The 22,740-nt window shown below is 40.1% G+C and overlaps 1 protein-coding gene and 1 pseudogene across 1 annotated transcript; both read right to left on the bottom strand.

The window, feature by feature from the left end:
* Window positions 1-537: 537 nt before the first annotated feature.
* LOC139446289 (uncharacterized) lies at window positions 538-15,852 on the bottom strand (annotated as a pseudogene).
* LOC139445242 (uncharacterized) lies at window positions 8,013-9,626 on the bottom strand. The gene is made up of 3 exons (XM_071226381.1): window positions 9,609-9,626; window positions 8,514-9,152; window positions 8,013-8,027 (listed from the first exon to the last, which is right to left on the bottom strand). Exons 1-3 carry the CDS (start codon window positions 9,624-9,626, stop codon window positions 8,013-8,015), a joined length of 672 nt encoding a protein of 223 aa, XP_071082482.1.
* Window positions 15,853-22,740: the final 6,888 nt, after the last annotated feature.

The raw sequence follows: 22,740 nt of genomic DNA, 5'->3' as shown, positions 1-22,740 counted from the left end.
GTGGCAGCCGCTGGTGGGCCATCCATGGCATGTCCAACAGATATTCGATGGCCCAACGGTGGCAACCACGAACGATTGTAAGCCAGCGGCATGCCACTACACCATAATCGGTCGGGACTCAGGGTGCAATTGCGACTGCTGGTCGTAAGAGGCGATCGAATTTGATGAATAATTCAGGGCCAGAACTAATTCCTGTCGGCTGGTACAAATTTCCCATTTAACATCAAATCGGCATTCCCTTACCCGGGCAAGTAAAATTATTGTGTTTAGTTCTTACCTTGGATCCTGGTTCGAATTGATCTCCAGCTACCCATGCTTGTTGTAAGAGGTGACTTACGAAATCGGGCGCATAGGCTCGATCGGTAACTACAATCGTCACTTGGTTGATGCACGTCATTGTAAACTAACCCAGCCGTCACATAGCTGGAATTTTGCTGATTGCGGTGTAAAACAACACACACAAAACAAGAACACCATAACAACAAAATACGCTTATATACAGTAAAATTATGTTTTAATTTGAGTCAATTGTTTATCTTAATCTGAATCAGAAGAGTCGTGGAGAATGGTCCTTGCTCGTGCAACACCTTCCTTCTCTTGAGTCTCCCTCTCTGAAAACAGAGAGTATGAATACAGACTGAGCTTAGTTTCTGTGACATTACGTGAGAGCAGCACAACATACTCTTTCAAAGTATCTTTCATTTTAGAGAGGCAAATGGTTGTTATTGTACACCACTGCCAAGTACTTACAAAATAACCAGTTATGCAAAACATGTTATATACTGTTATATTAAAACATGTCAGACTGGCACAATATTTATCATACAGCCATTATGGCACGTAGAAAGAAATAGTTATAAGAATAAAATGAAATTTTTAATACACCCGTAATTTGTGTAATCTAAGGATGGTCCAAATTATTCCAAAAGTGACCTTAATAACATATTTACTGTCATAACAGTATATAACTAAGAGAAATGTAAGTATATGATCTCATCTTACCACTCTTCCTTTCTCCCCCATCTCTGTCGTGTGCATTCTTTATCCATAGACTCATTTGAAAATAATTGACAATTAATACCCTTTAATGCTGAAGTTATTCATAGGCTCTTCATGCCGTATTTTGGGGCTTTGCCCAGCCAGTCGAAGAGCCGTGCCATTGATGTAAACACCAGTGACGTCACTCTGTTCACCACCTCTCAACCAGCTGTGTATGTCTCAAGCCAAAACACAAATGTTGTGTTGTAACAACGTTGCATTACATTTTACAACCACCAGTATCGATCGGCACGTGGCTTAAGTCAGCACATAGCCAGTGGTTTGTGTTGGTTGGTTTGTTGTTTAACGCCGCACTACTCAGCAATATTCCAGCTCTATGACGGCGGTCTGTTAATAACCGAGTCTGGACCAGACAATTCAGTGATTGACATCATGAGCATCGATCCACGCAATTGGGATCGATAAATGTCATCATAATGGTACATTGATTACCTAGTGTAGGTCATTTACATAGTACTTTTGAATACTCACATTTGTCAAACAGTTCTTCAATCGAAGAGTCAATTTGATTACAGACAGTTTAAGTGTCCGAGTCACATTTCACAGTTTTATTTTAAACTGACATGATGTCTTTCCTAAATCACAAAATAATGAGTGGTCAAATGAAAATGATCATGTCGACAAGCATGGGTTGCCGAAGACCTATTCTTCCTCGGAATCTTCCCGGGTCTGTGTCGGCATGTTTATGATCAGGTGCATCATCTAAGTGGATAGGGTGGGTTTTCCACGAGTGTGCGAGTGAGTATGGTTTTACGCAACTTTTAGCAATATCACGGCGGGGGACATCAGAAATAGGCTTCACACATTGTACCCATGTCGGAAATCGAACCCGGTTCTTCCGCTTGAACCACTAGGCTACCCGACCGCCCTTGCTAATCATTGACATTGAAGTTTTTGGGACAATTTGCATACCTCGTGCTGCTAATTATGCGGTAATGTTGATGCTCGTTCATATTAGGCCATTTAGTGTAGTAGTGGTTGGCACACTCGGCGATCATGAGGTTCCAAATTCTGTCTGGTATGGCGTGCTGACCATCTAAGTGTCGGGCAACCATTGGACTGAATGTTGGTAAAGGAGACGTCATTAGTGCTTCTGTCACTGAGATTGCATCTGCAAAGTAAATATAGCGGCATGTGAAAAGAAAACAACATTCTTTGAAAGGAATAATCGCATTGGTATACTGTATGATTTTAATAATATAAGACACTATATGAATATCACGTCTCTGAGTGTTTGTCATTAAAGGCGACTAACGGATCGGGTGGTCAGGCGCGCTGACTTTGTTGATGCATGTCATCGATCCCAATTGCGTGGATAGATGCTCATGATGTCAATCACTGGATAGTCTGGTCCAGACTCGATTATTTACAGAGCGTCGCCATATAGCTGGAATATTGCTCAGAGCGACAAGCATAGTCCTCCACCGTGCTTGGCAGACAGGACCCACAGCAAAGATACTGTCACTCCCCCTCTGAAAAGACCCGTGAAGATTCCGGGGTAGAATAGGTCTTCAGCAACCCATGCTTGCCGTAAAAGGTGACTATGCTTGTAAAAGGCGACTAACGGGATCGGGTGGACAGGCTCGCTGACTTGGTTGATGCATGTCATCGACCCCAATTGTATGGATCGATGCTCATGATATTAATCACTGGATTGTCTGGTCCAGACTCGATTATTTACAGACCGCCGTCATATAGCTGGAATATTGCTGAGTGCGGCGTTAAACAACAAACCAACCAACCTAAAGTGAAGTTACATACCCCGAACTGTACCTTTACTCATATCAAAACAATGTCCTGCATACATTTGTTTTAAAATGAGCCATGCCCGCCCGGGTTAAATTGATTCCCCGAGGAGTATAAAATGGGGCGTCATGTTTGATCTGAGGGTGGGTACATCTTAGACCCCCCTCTTCCCTGATCACTCCTGGAATCCGCCTATTAAGCTATTTTCTTTTCAGTTCAATTCTTTTAACATGGCTGGCCCCTCACCAGGTTTGTCGAGGCAACATGTCTGACCATACCAATTTGGTATTCGCGGTATTCGGGAGTTTAAGCTGAGCGTATGTTATGTCCAGATATATGTTGTCATAAAGTTCTCGTGTCCCTTTGGTTAAATATTTTCTTACAAAAGTTGCATGTCTACCAGGCACATACTGAACTGGTGCCTTTTGATATATATCACTTGGATATTGTTTATGTTTCCATGACAACAAGTTGGATTTAAGTTTTAATATAGGATGGGTTTACTTAAGGAGTATAACAAATAAAAAGTTAAATATTTCCTTGCCAAACATTGCATGCCTATATATAAAGCGCATACTGAACTAGTGCCATTTGATATTAAGGAGTTTTAGAAATGTTTATTTTAGAATTTCCATGATTGCAGCTATTTTGACATGGGCAAAGAGAAATGTTGGGTCAGTTACCTGGTTTGGGACCATAACGACGTGTTAAAATGGGCGGGGGATATAGATCACTGTCACTCACTCACTCAATCGAAGAGTCAATTACAGACAGTTTAAGTGTCTGAGTCACATTTCACAGTTTTATTATAAACTGACATGATGTCTTTCCTAAATCACAAAATAATGAGTGGTCAAATGAAAATGATCATGTCGAATGCCCACATGTCTGCCATGTATTGAGTGAAGGATACTAGATGTTTTGTTTGTTTATGATATGATAATGTTCAAGTTCATAAAGTGCAATTATTTGTTTCAAGTCTGTTATCTCTGTGTTTCCTGAATTCAACAGCCCATTCAAAATAATTAACTAAGCCCATCCGCTCAGCTCAATATAGTTTTTGTTTGTTGTTTAACGCTGCACTCAGCAATATTCCATCTATATGACGGCGGTCTGTAAAATAATCTGGACCAGACAATCCAGTGATTAATATAATGAGCATCCATCCACGCAATTGGGATCGATGACATGCATCAACCAAGTCGGGAGCCTGCATGACCACCCGATCCCGTTAGTCACCTTTTACGGCAAGCATAGGTTGCTAAAGACCTATTCTACACCGGAATCTTCACGGATCTCGATGACATGCATCAACCAAGTCATCGAATCTGACCACCCAATCCCGTTAGTCGCCTTTTACGGCAAGTATGGGTTGCTGAAGATCTTTTCTTACCCGTAATCTTCATGGGGCCTAAAAAAAGTGGAGCAGCAGAGGCTTAGTTTTAGATCGTATCACATTTGCTGAGTGCGGTGTTAAAAACAACCAAACAAACCTTTTTTAGATACCCAAACCAGCATAATCACATTGCCTAATGTCAAATTGCTGGCTGGAATATTGCTGAGTGCGGCGTTAAACAACAAATAAATAATTGCGTGGATAGATGCTCATGATATTAATTACTGGATTGTCTGGTCCAGAATCGATTATTTTCAGACCGCCGCCATATAGCTGGAATATCGCTGTTTGAAGCATGTCATCTATCCCAATTGCGTGGATCGATGCTCATGATATCATTCACTGGATTGTCTGGTCCAGACTTGACTTATATACAGACCGCCGTCATATAGCTGGAATATTGCTGAGTGCGGCGTAAAACAACAAACCAACCAACCAACAACCATCTTGTAGGTATCATTTAACATATTGGTAAGAAAAGCCTAGATCTGCTTCATTGTGTATGTATGCAATTGTGACGGGGAAATCAGCAAGTTTGGAATGCAACTCTGCTGCGTGAGGATGTATTAGAGCATCCAGCATGTCAAACTTCCTAAAATTTGGCAGCCTTGTTTTAGGTTTGTTGTTTAAGGCCGCACTCAGCAATATTCCAGCTATATGACGGCGGTCTGTAAATAATCGAGTCTGGACCAGACAATCCAGTGATTGACAACATGAGCATCGATCCACGCAATTTGGACCGATGACATGCATCAACCAAGTCACCGAGCCTTACCACCCGATCCCGTTAGTTGCCTCTTACGACAAGCATTGTCACCTTTTACGGCAAGCATGGGGTGCTGAAGACCTATTCTACCCCGGATCTTCACGGGCCGCAGCCTTGTTTAACCTGTTGAAGAGAACGTATGTTTGCTCAACATATTGATCATTTACTCAGCACAGTAAATAGTTTATATCATTATTTCCCGTATGCACATACAAGCTTTTTTTTTACACAATTATTCCTGATGACACAACTCAATAACATGATCCGCAGCTGCTGGAAATAATAAATGTAACAAATTCCAAACATGTTTACTAATTTTGTGAGACAATTGGTACAATATATATATACCTTAACTATTCAGCATTACCACGCTCACTGTCAAATTTATTAGCAATTTCAATAGTGCACTAACCTCAAGATATATATTTGACGATCAGGGTTGATGGTTTGTTGTTTTACGCCGCACACAGCAATATTCCAGCTATATGACGGTGATCTGTAAATAATCCAGTGATTGACATTATGAGCATCGAACCACGCAATTGGGACCGATGACATGCATCAACCAAATCAGCGAGCCTGACCAAGCTGACCACCCGATCCCGTTAGTCGCCTAGCTCTTACGACAAGCATAGTCGCCTTTTACGGCAAGCATGGGTTGCTGAAGACCTTATTCTACCCCGGATCTTCACGCGTCGGGTTGATGGTAACCAATCCATAATCTGAACTGCAGATTCGAGGAAAGTGTCTTAACAGAGCAGGTGTGGCGGTGGATGTCAGTGCAAGGTGTGCAGCATCAGGGAAAATGCAGACAACTTCTGACAGATTCTTGAAAGCTGTCCGGAGAACTTGGGACCCCTGTGAAAAAAGTGCATATAATTATGTATGTTTCACATTTTTAATACTTATCACTGTGCTTAAGATTCCTTCATAACATACATACCTGTTGTTAATTACGAACACTGATAATAACACTATACCCAACCATTCAGATATCATATGCACCTCATCAATGACAACTGCGCAAACACTGTCTTGGTAGATTTTTGAACGCAGTATTGCTCCAACAGTCTTGTTGTTTAATATAGTCTCGGTATGAGCATATGAGGGCGAGCATGGCAGCCAAATAGAGCACCACTCACAGTGTACCTTACATACGTCGTTTGGGTTGTTGTCTGTTATCGGCTGTGCTCCGTTTCTACGCCTTGCACATAATCGCAGAGCCTTTGCAGCCTGTAACCATATAAACATCGACGTAGACCCGAGAAGATCCGACCCGTGAAGATGCCGGGGTAGAATAGGTCTTCAGCAACCAATGCTTGTCGTTTAAGGCGAGTATGATTGTCGTAAAAGGCGACTAACGGGATCGGGTGGTCAGGCTCGCTGACTTGGTTGATGCAGGTCATTGGTCCCAATTGCGTCGTACCCGTGAAGATTCCGGGATAGAATAGGTCTTCATGCAGCAACCCATGCTTGCCGTAAAACCAACCAACCAGTGAAATTTGCTGCTATGATCAAGCTGAACCTTGGCTAATTGGAGACCTTATGCTAAGGATATTGTCCAAAACCTGTTGGATGGCTAAGTACATAAATTTTGTAATCCACTTTGATGGAACATTTTTTACATAAGCCTTATAAAAAAACTATAATGTGCTCAATAATGATAATAATAATAATAATCATAATAATAACAAGTTGGGCTTGAGCGACTTTCATATACAGCCAGTCAAACATGATTGATTTCATAAAATATACTGAGTATCATTTATTTATAGCAGAGAATGATAGAAGGTGTGAATTGTATCCATTTAAAATGTTGTTGTTACATGTGGTAAAGAAACTGGGGAAAAAACAGTTCATAATTACAGAGTTAGGAAATATAATGTTGTAAAAGATTGGCTTGAAAGTAGAAAAAGTAAAACTTGATTACATTGGTGACCTGATCTAGGTATCATCCCCCCAGAAGACCTGGGTTCTTTCCTAGATTGCTCAGGAATCTACTTTGAACACACTAGATATATCGTTTATGAAAAGAAGGGGGGAAAAAACAATGCGAAAAACCCCAGACTATGATTTAATTTCGAGAAGATATCTACTTGTGAAAAGTTTAAGGAAAGCAGTATGACAACATAGATATAGTTAATTACTGACAAAACCGGATTCATCTGTTTGGTGCTGAAAGCACCATTTTTCATGCAAGTGTAAATTTCTGAAATACAAGAAGATATGTCCTAATCCTTTAATATACAATATGATACACAACATTTTTTAACAAATAGCAGTGGAGGAAACAATGTGCACTTGACATGTTTTAAGTAATAAGGATTTACTTCAATAGCTTACATTAGAATTTAGATACATTGTAATTCCATTGCAGTGTTTTGTTGTCAGACCATATGAAATCTATACACAAATAGTTCACACAGCACAGCGATTAAGGGTTAAAATACTACTACCACTACTATTTTGGCAACTCTGAGGAGTTGGAATATGTTTACTCAGTGATCCACAGTCCCAGAAGCCAGTGTCGACATTGAAGTTTGACTGGTGATGAAAGTGCAAAAATTAGCAATAACAAAAAGTGTAGAAATAAAAACCGATCTCAAGTTTTATGAACAAAAGGAAACTATTCCAAGGATAAAATCAGCTATTTTGAGTGAATGGAAAAAAATGTGCCTTTTTTTCAACCATATGTTCCTCATCAGTATTTATCGGTATTTGACATATTATATTTATTACTACTAAGAAGATCGCATTAGATGTGAATTTAACAACAATCAACAATATATCTATCAATCAGGAAATAATGAACCAATTACGATAGTAATTTTACAATACCGGTATATCAAACTATTGCAATTATTTGTTGTTGGTTTTCTTTCATTGTCAATAAATGCGGACAGAGCCTTTGGTATCCCTCTTAGTTCTTTACAGTTTTAGATTTTCCAACAGAACAAAGTCCTGATTGGCATGATATATTCCAGTTATCATTGTTGACATGTACAAATTCAACACTTTCATTTCTTCCTTTTACTGAATATTTGGTTACACGAGGAGATTCTGCAACCAGCACCATTTTCTGATTTTGCACTAACATTGAATCCTTTAACTTTTTTATCTTTGTCAGACTCAGGATGAAATTCTGAATTGAAGAGATTGTGATACTCTTGCAGTACATACTCTTTCACAAACCGGGCATGCATGCATGTAACACCTGATGTGTCTGGATAGGTTTCTTCTGTGTCCTCATTTTCAATGTCACTTTCGTGTACATGGCTAAGCAGCATCTTGTAAAACAGAACAAGAACACTGGACATGTGTTGTATCCTCCTCCTCATATGCTTGTCGTAAAAGACGACTAACGGGATCGGGTGGTCAGGTTCGCTGACTTGGTTGATACATGTCATCGATCCCAATTGCGTGGATAGATGCTCATGATTCAATCACTGGATTGTCTGGTCCCGACTCGATTATTTTACAGACCGCCGTCACATATAGCTTGAATAATGCTGAGTGCGGCGTTAATCAACAAACCAACCAACAAACCTCCTCATGAAGCATTGTCACTCTGCAGTATGACTGAGGCTTGAACTTTCCACTCTCAGGACAATAGTCACTCATAATCAACACATGCTTTGTAAAGGAATGAGACTGCCAGAGAATAGTGCCACCTTCAATGAGGCGTGTTGAGAAGTTGTCAAACAGTGATGATGGTTGAGCATCATTAGGAGTGACCATGTGTTCTGATAGGTTGAGAGAAAGGGCAAAGTTTTCTGCTGTCAATCTACTCACACGGTTCGCAATTCGTCTTCGTTTCTGTGGAGGCTGCATGGATGTAGTCTGTGATGAGTGAGTGCAGTTTTCACTGTTTCCCTGAGCATGTTGAGCAGAAAGCATCTTCACACTTTCTCTATACTTTTCTTGACATCCAATTCTGAAGCTAAATATGATTATATTTCTTAAAAGGGTAGGATTCTTCCTTGTGTCCTCATTGTATGTAGAAAAGTACTGCATGTAGCTCGCTTTTTGGTCATTGTCCCAGTGATAGTTTGATACTGATGACAAAATGTGGAACTCTTCTTCAACACTTTTGGGTTTTATTTCTTCTTTCAAGCTGCTGAAGTCCACAGGGTTATCTACAACGTGGTTTCCATGGATTCTGTGATCCTTTAGAACTTGCAAAAGCTGTTAAGGGGATGAAGCCCAAATATACTGAACCAAATTATATACTTCACTATCCTAAAATTTTAACATTTTGACCAGTTATCATTGTGGGCCCTTATTGTGTATTTAAACAGTGATGGCCACGTATTGTCTTCAGATAACACCCGTGTTTGTGCAGGTGAATCGATCAAAATCATGTGCACAGCACTATAGTGGCAAAAGTGTTTTTTCACGTGCAACTGGTCACGTGGCCATTATACCGCTCGTGTTTTCAGACAGATTTGTTAGCAGTCATTAAAAAAAACAAAAAGAACACAAGAAAACAAAAGTCTTTACGGCCATTTGTCATGCCACGCCTTTCAAATGTGCAACGTGAACGTGCCATCGGCATGTTGCAGACGAGAACGTCCGTAGCTGAAGTCGCAAGGACGATGGGTTGTAGTCGACGGACTGTTTATGAATTACAGACGCGTCTACAGCAAACGGGTACGTCATCTCCGTAACCGATTTTTGACGGCTACATCAACCAGAAATGAACTGTTCAGGGGTAGACTGAGGGCGCTGCGGGCCGATTCTGACTCAATTACACAGACATCAACGTCAATTGTGGGCACAGCGACACTTACGATGGACTCAGAGGAATTGGAATCAAGTCGTCTTCAGTGATGAATCCCGATTTAATCTTCGATTTGCTGATGGTAGGGCAAGGGTGTGGAGGCGCCGTTATGAACGTTAGTTGACAGATTTCGAAATAATACTACTTATGAGCCTGAACATAGTAAAATGCATATGCGAGGAAGTGCGAATAGGATATAGATATAAGTAAACCATATAACTGTACTTTAACACTGCATATAGTTAATACTGGTACAATTCTTACCGCCTTTACTGCAGGTAAACGTTGTAGATGTAACGTGTCCTGACCTGAAAAGAGAGAGAAAACGCAGAAAACAGTTGCTGAAAAGAATAATAGTATGCAAAATAAGTTACAGTAACAAACAGGAACAGCATGCAACAATTTCCAACAAAACGAATCCAACTCTTTAGACGCAAAGTGTCATGGGGCTACTCTAGATATTTGATTTGCAGCTGAGCCAGAAAGACGCATGTGCTTCCAGCGATAAGACTGGGCTCCTGTCTACCTAAACGGTTAAAAGCATTCAAAATGTCTTGCGACGCGAACGATAACTGCAACCAGTTATCCCGCCGTGTTCGATGAAGGTGAAGGCTATAACTGTTATTAATAAATGCGTTACTTTAAAATCCAAGAAAGGTATATCGGTATATGATATAGGTGGATATCTGGTTACAATAACAAGGTGGTAACTTGGAATAAACACCCAAACTATAGATCAAAAACTTAATCAAACATGTTCAGCTCTCATATGTGAGATAATGTAGCGCACTATTCGGCTGATTACACATTACATGATTGGTCACTCACATTAACCAATGAAAACCACAGACATATATTCAGCTTATTACTTATGCACGTGAACTCCTATGGAAGGTCACGCATATATTAACACATATATGAACCAATGAAAACCATGCTCACTTAGGCTGTGATGTTCATAATGATACACAGGTTATACACACCCTTTCTTAAGTCACCCATGTTCACATATACGGGTGCATGGATGTTAATCGCAATGGGTTGTTCTCTATTACACTCTTCTTATTCATCATTTTCATGTCCTACCACTATATGTCGGGTGACTATCTTGAATGTGTTACCAGCATATCCTGAAAGTAATATGGCTGAATTAAGGTTATGTCGTACGTGGCAAGACAATTGATCCATTAACAAAGCAAAGCAAAGCAGTACTCGCGTGTATTTTTATTTGCCCAATTTAGTTGTTTGAAAACATGTAACATGTCAACTAATACGGATACAAAAACAACATATGACATTGAATCCCAAAATATAAATACATGCAATGAATAAGGATTTTCGATGTGTTTGCCTTTGACCGGAATCGAGTCGATATCCAAAGATAAGTCGAAAGCTTCATTACATCTCATTTCAATATTAAAACGTATACACTTTGTTATTATGCACATTAAAGTATAAACCCATCATACGTATGATAAAATAATAGATGTGTGAGCCCATCACACTTGCTGAAATAATAAATGTGTGAACTCATCACACATGCTGAAATAATAAACTTGTGAGCCCATCACACTTGCTGAAATAATAAATGTGTGAACCCATCACACTTGTTGAAAGAATAAATGTTTGCAAATCTTAAAGGGCATAGAACTCCTTTGTTTTGCAAATATTTCAGTATCTACCTCATGCTTAGTTACAATTTGTTATTATGCACATTAAAGTATAAACCCATCATACGTATGATAAAATAATAAATGTGTGAGCCCATCACACTTGCAGAAATAATAAATGTGTGAACTCATCACACATGCTGAAATAATAAATTTGTGAGCCCATCACACTTGTTGAAATAATAAATGTGTGAACCCATCACACTTGTTGAAAGAATAAATGTTTGCAAATCTTAAAGGACACAGAGCTCCTTTGTTTTGCAAATATTTCAGTATCTACCTCATGCTTAGTTACAATTCCAAATCTGTGCTTGAAGTTTAAAAAAACTTTAATATGAGCACTTTCTATCTCACACCTCCTACAAGTTTTGAGTGCAAAAGATACTTCCTCTTTAAACCCTCTTATCCAGTTTACCGCGAGCGTATCATACAGTACTTATCATTACATGAGTTCCTTTTACTGAATGGATTCGGCCATGAAGATGCATGCCTATGCCATCACTTGACATTCGATTCAGAGTACGATTGTTTGTTTGTTTGTTGTTTAACGCCTCACTCACCAATTTTCCAGCATAGCCGCCTTTTACGGCAAACATGGGTTGCTGAAGACCTACTCTACCCCGGATCTTAACGGGTCGACGATGTTGGGCAGAAGCAATGCATTAGGGAATAATAGGTCTTCAGCAACCCATCTTTGCCGTAAAAGGCATCTATGCTTGTCGTAAGAGGCGACTAACAGGATCGGGTGGTCAGGCTCCGCTGACTTGGTTGATACATGTCATCGATCCCAATTGCTTGGATCGATGTTCATGATGTTAATCACTGGATTGTCTGGTCCAGACTCGATTATTTACAGACCGCCGTCATATATAGCTGGAATATTGCTGAGAGGAATAGAAGACCTATTCTACTCCGGATCTTCACGGGTTCCTAGCAGTTGGGATTGATGACATATATCAACCAAGTCAGCGAGCCTGACCACCCGATCCCGTTAGTTTTCCCCGCCCCAACGAAGTTGGCGGGGGATATAGAAATGGGTTCCGTCCGTGTGTGCGCGCATGTGTGCGTGTGTGTGTGCGTCCCGAAATCGTTTCCGGAGCATAACTCAGAAACCGTTAAATATTTCTCTACGAAACTTTGCTTGTATATCAGACTCATGCTGAACTGGTGCCTTTGCTTTTTTCGAATTTTATATTTTTTTTATTTTTTACGTTTCTATGGCAACAAGATGGACTTAGGTTCTATAAGGGTGCTGTTCGTTTCCGGAGCGTAACTCAAAAACCGTTAAATAATTTCTTACAAAACTTTGCATGTTTACCAAACACATACTGAACTGGTGCCTTTTGCTATTTAGGAGTTTTATAATTTTTTATGTTTTACGTTTCCATTGCAACAAGTTGGATTTAGGGTCTATAGGGTAGAGTTTGTTTCCGGAGCAAAACTCAAAACCCATTCAATACTTTCCAACAAAAACTTTGCGTGTGTGTTTACCAGACGAATACTGGACTGGTGCCTCTTGCTATTTAGGAATTTTAGGTTCTACAGGGGTGATGTTTGTTTTCAGAGCTTAACTCAAAAACCGTTAAATACTTTCTTACAAAACTTAGCATGTCTACCAGGCACATACTGCACTGGTGCCTTTTGATATATAGCACTTTTAATATTTTTTATTGTTTATGTTTCCATGACAACAAGTTGGATGTAAGTTTTAATATAGGATTGGTTTACTAAGAAGTATAACAAATAAACTGTTAAATATTTCCTTGCCAAACATTGCATGTCTATATATAAAGCGCACACTGAACTAGAGCCATTTGATATTAAGGAGTTTTAGAAATGTTTTTTTTAGAATTTCCATTGCAGCTAGTTTGACATGGGCTAAGAGAAATGTTGGGTCAATTACCTGGTTTGGGACCATAACGTGTTAAAATGGGCGGGGGATATAGATAACTTTGTCAACTATATGCTTGTTGCCTTTTACAGCAAGCATGGGTCGTTGAAGACCAATATTCTACCCTGGTCTGGTTAAGTGAGACTTAAAGTTGGAGATGCGGACATAAAATCAGTTTCAATAGTCACGAATGGGAACGTTTCCATTTTCATGTATGACCTCAAACATTTCAAATATGGCTGTTGGTTGGATGGATGTTGGGAGCATGTTTTGAAATAACTTTCACTCATTTACCAAAGTATTACAAACAACCAAAATCAATCGGTCGTGAAGATCCGGGGTAGACTTGGTCTTCAGCAATCCATGCTTCTCGTAAGAGGCGACTATAACGGTATAGGCAGGGCGGCGTTCAACAACAAACAAAAATATAACAAACCTCCGTCATGTAGTTGGCACCTTTACGCGATCACCTGGTATCATCATTATTTGCGCCGTGACATTGCTGGAATATTGCTAAATTTGGTTGGATGGTTGTTTAACGCCGCACTCAGCAATATTCCAGCTAATTAGAGGCGAGAATAGTTAATAAACACTAGAACTGATAGGATAGAAAATGTTCAGACATGCCTAACGTGACTCCGCCTGTACCGTTCATGTTAACGAGGATTCATTGTGTAACTTTCTCAAAAGGTGACTCGCCGGCATATAGTATTTTAATCTGAACGTTGTATTGTTTGTTTGTTGTTTAACGCCGCACTCAGCAATAAACCAGCTATATGACGGCGGTGTGTAAATAATCGAGTCGGGAGGCATCATGAGCATCGATCAACGCAATTGGTTAGTTGGTTTGTTGTTTGACGTGAAACCACAAACCAATCTCACCAACGCGGCGTGGAATTATTGGCAAGATGAAGATGGCGAGCACTTCTTTAAACTTGTTCACCCGTGAAGATCCGGAGTAGAATAGGTCTTCAGCAACCAATACTTGCCGTAAAAGGCGACTATGCTTGTCGTAAGAGGCGACTTGAATATTGCTGAGTGTGTAACAACAAACAGACATTAAACTTGTTTCTATACGTTATTTCGTCAGGGACTTGTGATAAGCACACTTTTTTTCTGTAACGTTAAGGTTTTACCTTCTCGACGTCTTACTGGTACATACGTCCCCCATCATAAAGTAATTGTACCCTTCTTGGACTGGGGGTGTTCGCGGTGTGAATAATGGGCTGTCGATTTAGTTATGTATTAAACACACTAAAAATAAAATTCCAAATGGAATCATAAACAGTCAATTGTATTTGCATTCAGACATTCTCCTTCATGTAGATTGCACTTTACTGAGTGATAACGTCCCACAATTAGTGATTCAGTGTTACAGGTACAGGCACCGTGATTTATAGGTTAAACTCTGTATATACAATATATGTGTTTTGCAGGTTGCATATCAGATCAACATATGGATAGACCATTACTACTGGTACAAGTCCGACTGTTCAACCACACGTGTAGCTTAATTACCTCTTTGAACAGTCAGAGTAATATTAGTTCGTAAATTATAGACAGAAACGGACTTGGCCACGCTTAGTGTCCCTTTCAAACATGCTTTTAGAATTCTCTTTTGATGGTTTGATGGCGATATCATGGTTTACATGTGGACTCATCGTTTCCTCGGTTGCAACCACCTCGTGACTAAATGGCTCGATTGGTCAGGCTAAGCGACATTAGTAATAAATACCATCGTACAACAAGGCTTGGGGATGCGCTCAATTATCTGCAGTCATGTTACTCATCAGATGTGTTAAACAACACCAACAAAAAAAGGATGCTATAGACCGCCGTCATATAACTGGAATATTGCTGAGTGCAACAAACAAAAATACAACAGATCGACCAACCAACAAACCAGTAAATAATATTAGGGTTCTTGTATGCACCATTTCATAAATCTGGTCGCAATATGCTGAAATAATGCCGATGCGACGTTAAATTGTAACTCACTCACACATTAATTAAAGAGTTTATAAACATGTCTTTTTTGTGCAGGTGAAAATCATGTGCACAGCACTATAGTGGCAAAAGTGTTTTTTCACGTGCAACTGGTCACGTGGCCATAATACCGCCCGTGTTTTCAGCCATACTTGTAAGCAGTCATTAACAAAAAATGAAAAACACAAGAAAACATAAGTCTTTACGGCCATTTGTCATGCCACGCCTTTCAAATGTGCAACGTGAACGTGCTATCGGCATGTTGCAGACGGGAACGTCCGTAGCAAGGACGATGGGTTGTAGTCGATGGACTGTTTATGATTTACAGACGCGTCTACAGCAAACGGGTACCACCGCTGGTACCATAGCCCTCGGTCAGGTCGACCACGTGTGACGTCACATGCAGAGGATCGTCAGATTGTCTTACGTCACCTCCGTAACCGATTTTTGACGGCTACATCAGCCAAAAATGAACTGGTTTAGGAGTAGACTGAGTGCGCAGTTCGATGACTGTTCGAAACCGTCTGAGAACTGCTCACCTTCAAGCACGACGGCCATACTGCGGGCCTATTCTGACTCAATTACACAGACGTCAACGTCAGTTGTGGGCACAGCGACACTTACGATGGACTCAGAGGAAATGGATTCAAGTGATTCTTCAGTGATGAATCCCAATTTAATCTTCGATTTGCTGATGGTAGGGCGAGGGTGTGGAGGCGCCGTCATGAACGTTACGCCCAGTGTTGTGTACAGGAAGTTGACAGATTTCGAGGCGGAAGTGTCATGGTGTGGGGTGCTTTCTGTGGCAATGCACGTTCCAGGCTTCTTGTCATCCGTGGCAACCTTAACGCTGCTACTTACCGCGACCAGGTACTGGCACCAGAACTTCTGCCTTCTGCATCACATGGACCCGGTTTGATCTTCCAACACGACAATGCCAGACCCCACACAGCCATTTTGACAAGGAATTTCCTTCAACGTCATGGACTGGCCGTCAAGGTCTCCCGACCTCAATCCCATCGAACACGTCTGGGATGCTCTTGGCAGAAGTCTGCGCACTCTCCAGAACCAACCACAGAATTTGCAAGATCTTGGCACCATTTTGCAGCAACAATGGCGTCGTCTTCCCAATCATGTGTTCACAAGCATCACAAGGTCCATACGGAGGCGTTGTGTGGCAGTTGTCAACGTACATGGTGGCCATACACGCTACTGAACTTGTGTTCCATCAGATTTTCGTGCTTGGGACTTATGACTTATACTGTTGATGTTATTACCGAATACCGTAGGTGCTTGGGACAAATTATGGTTACCACCGTTAATTAAAATCCTTCTTTGGACATTAATGATTACAAATTACCTTCTCTGATACATTTGTCCGTTGTATATCATATATGAGATTACATTTAAACATGTCAAGTTCTTAATATACTCAGTAAATGTGTCATCGTGTGAGACAAAAAAAGTATGTATGAGACAAATTAAATGTAACTACCACTATCGAAAGTTATCACCTTGCTTCCTTCTGGGGTAATTGTGGGGTGTCCATATGTCATCATTTCTCGCAGAAGGGTAGCGTGACTTCAATATGCACGGGTAGGTGATGCAGATAAGGTAGGAGTCCACACAATCTCGCTTCATGCATTTGCAATACATCATGCTAAATGCTTATCACAGAGTAAACAGTGGCTGATTTCCTCCTATCGCACGAAGAAATGCTTACATAGTGACAGTCAAACTGTTTATAACTGTCTAATTATAGTTCGTATTTACCTCTTAGCTTTCCAGGGTAGAATAGGTATTCAGCAACCCATGCTTGCCGTAAAAGTCGGCTATGCTTGTCGTAAAAGGCGACTAATGGGATCGGGTTGTCAGGCTCGCTGACTTGGTTGATGCATGCTTTGTAACACCTTATAATACTAGTTCTCCCCTGTTTACTAAACATTGGTAGGATTTCACTTTAGCTGGGCAGGTCGGTAAACATTCAGGGTAAATATGTATTATTATTACTACTACTATTACTACTACTACTAGTACTACTAATGACATTCATAAAGCGCTGAAATCCACATCACTGATGGACATGATTCAAGTGGTAGCAGCATATATACATATATACAAGATTCTGTATGCACAGACAAGTCATAACTTCTTTAAAGGTGAGACTTGAATCAAGATATACTCCTAGGTTCCTGACAGTAAATGCAATTTTAACTCTGATGTGCCAATGGTAAGATGGATGAGATTGCATTTCTGAAGTCTTTGTGGGGGTGCAATAAGGATAACTTCTGTCTTTTCCTCATTGAGTTTTAACATGTTACTCGTCGTCAACGATCCCACGCTGGTAATACATGATTCCATGGTGTTTCAAGCACTTTTCTGACAGGTGAGATCTTTAGCAAAGCTGTTGAAGAATAGAAATTATGAGCAATTTGTTGATCACAAGTGGTTTCGTGTCCAGGATGAAGAGGATAGCCCCAAGAACAACTCCTTGTGGTACACCGCATGACAGCAAGTCAGAGCATTCAGAGGATGAGTCACTACACTATTATATCAAAATCTTGAAGAATTCAAATTCACAGAAATGTCCCCAAGTAAAGACAATAAAAACGGGTAAAGAATGACACTTAGCTCACTTAGCTTAAGTTTGGGCCACGAAAAGGGCAATATTAAAATTTATCAAATGTGTCCCTAAATATAGATGCAACTGATATTTTGAAATATGACTTCGCATATTCGATAATTTCATGCAAACATTTGGATGTTTCAAAATATTTTATAATACCTTATATAGGTTGCGTTTAATATGTGAATAAAAACTAGAATGTTGTCTATAGTAACCTGAAAATTAAGAGATTTTGTATGTCAGTCATATGACTCTATGGTGTATATTTATCAGTCAGTGCCATTCAGTAAAAGATGAGTCGAGAATCATGGATGATCATATATTCAACCATGATTTATCGTTGAATTCACTACCTCAAAACGGATGTTCACGTCCGTAATGTGTCTTTTTATTATTATTTTTAATACCCACCATTATTAACTTTCGTGGTCTCGGCAAAACATTATGACTTTCTGAAATAATTTGCTTCAAAGTTTACCAACGTTTTCGATGTATAATTTATCTATATGGTTTTGGTCAATAACATTACATCAGTGCGTCGCCAGGGGCAAGATGGGCGTACCTTGATACAGGCAGCGAAATGCTACATCACCTGGAATCAATTATATTCAATATTTTACGAAACTGCGTATTATTTCATGAGGACTTCATATGTTTCGAGGAAATGATGGCAATGATCAGCGGTGGTTATGTGTGTTTGAAAGGAGATAATATACACTCCAACATTAGTTTGATATAAAACATTTCACAGGGGAACGTATGTCTAACATACCACGCCTGTGTTTGTACGATGTGTGTATTTACACTGAATAGTTGTGTATTGTTCTGTACTCCGTGATCGTATTAAACAGTCGTAATGTTGACATTACTATGCTGCTTATGATCACCTTCCTACGCTACACCTAAGATATAAACATGAAAGATAAACATCAGCAACCCTTGCAGCTATATCTACAACTACTTACAGGGCTACTTCTTTGCCATATCGACCGCCTCCGTGGTCTTGTGGTTAGAGTGTCTGCCAAGGGAGTTGGTGGTCGGTGGCTTCATCCCAGGCCGTGTGACACCAATCCGAGGTAGAATAGGTCTTCAGCATCCAATGCTTGCCGTAAAAAGGAGACTATGCTTGTCATAGCAGACATTTTGAAAAGCTGAAGAGCGAGGCAAACAATTTACTATTACACTTAGTTCCGACTTGCTGATCATGATATCCTCGTGTCCATATCGGGTTTGAATTCATCCCCAGCAATCTATGTTTGTGGTAAGACAACCAGGTGTTCAGACTCGTTGACCTGGTTGATTGCATGCCACAGTACTTCAGCAGCGTGTATGCTTGTCGTAAGAGGCAACTAACGGGATCGGGTGGTCAGGCTCGCTGACTTGGTTGATGCATCCTTGGTAACACCTTATAATACTAGTTCTCCCCTGTTTACTAAACATTGGTAGGATTTCACTTTAGCTGGGCAGGTCGGTAAACATTCAGGGTAAATATGTATTATTATTACTACTACTATTACTACTACTACTAGTACTACTAATGACATTCATAAAGCGCTGAAATCCACATCACTGATGGACATGATTCAAGTGGTAGCAGCATATATACATATATACAAGATTCTGTATGCACAGACAAGTCATAACTTCTTTAAAGGTGAGACTTGAATCAAGATATACTCCTAGGTTCCTGACAGTAAATGCAATTTTAACTCTGATGTGCCAATGGTAAGATGGATGAGATTGCATTTCTGAAGTCTTTGTGGGGGTGCAATAAGGATAACTTCTGTCTTTTCCTCATTGAGTTTTAACATGTTACTCGTCGTCAACGATCCCACGCTGGTAATACATGATTCCATGGTGTTTCAAGCACTTTTCTGACAGGTGAGATCTTTAGCAAAGCTGTTGAAGAATAGAAATTATGAGCAATTTGTTGATCACAAGTGGTTTCGTGTCCAGGATGAAGAGGATAGCCCCAAGAACAACTCCTTGTGGTACACCGCATGACAGCAAGTCAGAGCATTCAGAGGATGAGTCACTACACTATTATATCAAAATCTTGAAGAATTCAAATTCACAGAAATGTCCCCAAGTAAAGACAATAAAAACGGGTAAAGAATGACACTTAGCTCACTTAGCTTAAGTTTGGGCCACGAAAAGGGCAATATTAAAATTTATCAAATGTGTCCCTAAATATAGATGCAACTGATATTTTGAAATATGACTTCGCATATTCGATAATTTCATGCAAACATTTGGATGTTTCAAAATATTTTATAATACCTTATATAGGTTGCGTTTAATATGTGAATAAAAACTAGAATGTTGTCTATAGTAACCTGAAAATTAAGAGATTTTGTATGTCAGTCATATGACTCTATGGTGTATATTTATCAGTCAGTGCCATTCAGTAAAAGATGAGTCGAGAATCATGGATGATCATATATTCAACCATGATTTATCGTTGAATTCACTACCTCAAAACGGATGTTCACGTCCGTAATGTGTCTTTTTATTATTATTTTTAATACCCACCATTATTAACTTTCGTGGTCTCGGCAAAACATTATGACTTTCTGAAATAATTTGCTTCAAAGTTTACCAACGTTTTCGATGTATAATTTATCTATATGGTTTTGGTCAATAACATTACATCAGTGCGTCGCCAGGGGCAAGATGGGCGTACCTTGATACAGGCAGCGAAATGCTACATCACCTGGAATCAATTATATTCAATATTTTACGAAACTGCGTATTATTTCATGAGGACTTCATATGTTTCGAGGAAATGATGGCAATGATCAGCGGTGGTTATGTGTGTTTGAAAGGAGATAATATACACTCCAACATTAGTTTGATATAAAACATTTCACAGGGGAACGTATGTCTAACATACCACGCCTGTGTTTGTACGATGTGTGTATTTACACTGAATAGTTGTGTATTGTTCTGTACTCCGTGATCGTATTAAACAGTCGTAATGTTGACATTACTATGCTGCTTATGATCACCTTCCTACGCTACACCTAAGATATAAACATGAAAGATAAACATCAGCAACCCTTGCAGCTATATCTACAACTACTTACAGGGCTACTTCTTTGCCATATCGACCGCCTCCGTGGTCTTGTGGTTAGAGTGTCTGCCAAGGGAGTTGGTGGTCGGTGGCTTCATCCCAGGCCGTGTGACATCAATCCGAGGTAGAACAGGTCTTCAGCATCCAATGCTTGCCGTAAAAAGGCGAATATGCTTGTCGTAGCAGACATTTTGAAAAGCTGAAGAGCGAGGCAAACAATTTACTATTACACTTAGTTCCGACTTGCTGATCATGATATCCTCGTGTCCATATCGGGTTTGAATTCATCCCCAGCAATCTATGTTTGTGGTAAGACAACCAGGTGTTCAGACTCGTTGACCTGGTTGATTGCATGCCACAGTACTTCAGCAGCGTGTATGCTTGTCGTAAGAGGCAACGGGATCGGGTGGTCAGGCTCGCTGACTTGGTTGATGCATGTCATCGTATCCCAATTGCGTAGATCGATGCTCATGATATCAATCACTGGATTGTCTGGTCCAGACTCGATTATTTACAGACCGCCGTCATATAGCTGGAATATTGCTGTGGCGGCATTATACATTAAACAAACAAACAAACAAACTGATTTCAACTCTCCCCAAAATGGACACCACACACAACGCATTGGATAGAAATGGAACACTTATCAGCATATATCAAATGTTGTGTGTTTTGGTTCATGCTTGAACGATATTTAATAGCAGTAAAAACTTAATAAAACAGCGCAAGACTGTGAGATAAAGAACGTCAAATACATGCCTTATTTGTACTATCGACCATTCTAGTACATTTATGTTGTTTATTTGACACTCGGTATATGCATGCATTTACTCATTGGCGAGAATCGAGAAGCAGCATCGACAGCTTGTAATGACATGTAGAAGGGAAGTGCAGTATGACCACATGTTTCACGAATATTTATGAGAGGTTGTTGCTCGGTGCTAAATGGACATTTCCTTCCATAAGACGTTGAATGTATAATGCATAAGGTAAAGATAAAAATAAGAAGGGTCTCATTTTTCCGACATAGGTGGAGTGCAGGGGAGCATAAGCTTGTGATTTAAACGTTCGCTCGTCACGCCGAAGATCCGGGTTCGATTCCCAACATGGGTACAATGTGTGAAGCCCATTTCTGATGTCCCCCGCTGTAATATTGCTGGAATATTGGTAAAAGCGGCGTAAAATCAAACTCACTCACTCACTCCTATGAAACAGGAACACAGGATGTGCCGTGCAATCATTAAAAAACAAGTATCGAGTTAAACAATCGTTGTTCCTTTTTTCGGTCGGTAGTCCAAATACATGTATGAAGTATACATGTACTTTGCCTATAATTCTTAACGTTTATGCAAGTATTGTGACTGCAAGACGAGTGATTGGGTTGTGCCTTGAACCAAATTTAAGGGGAATATCAAAGCATAATGTTGTATTTGCTAGCGTGAGAACAGGCATATGCATGAATACGATACATTGACATTGTATTGTACAAGAGCTGTTTTGCTGTTGTAATGTCACACATAAGCCACGAAGACTGGTTTGTGATTTGTTTAACTTAACACTTCACCATGAATGAAGTGTTGATGATCTCGATGAAGAGCCCTCTTTAAATTTACAATATATACCGGGGTTCCTCTGAAACTTAGAGATACATCTGTCAATCCTCTTCTTGGAGGCACGGGTGGCCCAGTCGTCTAAGGCGCTGCGATTCGCTGTGCAGAGTTGCGTCCCTTGGGCGTGCCAGCAACCT

Source organism: Haliotis cracherodii, unplaced genomic scaffold (assembly GCF_022045235.1).
Source record: "Haliotis cracherodii isolate W230 unplaced genomic scaffold, xgHalCrac1.p SCAF_6, whole genome shotgun sequence".
Lineage (NCBI taxonomy): Eukaryota > Metazoa > Mollusca > Gastropoda > Lepetellida > Haliotidae > Haliotis > Haliotis cracherodii.
The sequence above is the reverse complement of the archived record's forward strand: the minus strand, read 5'-3'. Positions and strand labels throughout refer to the sequence as shown.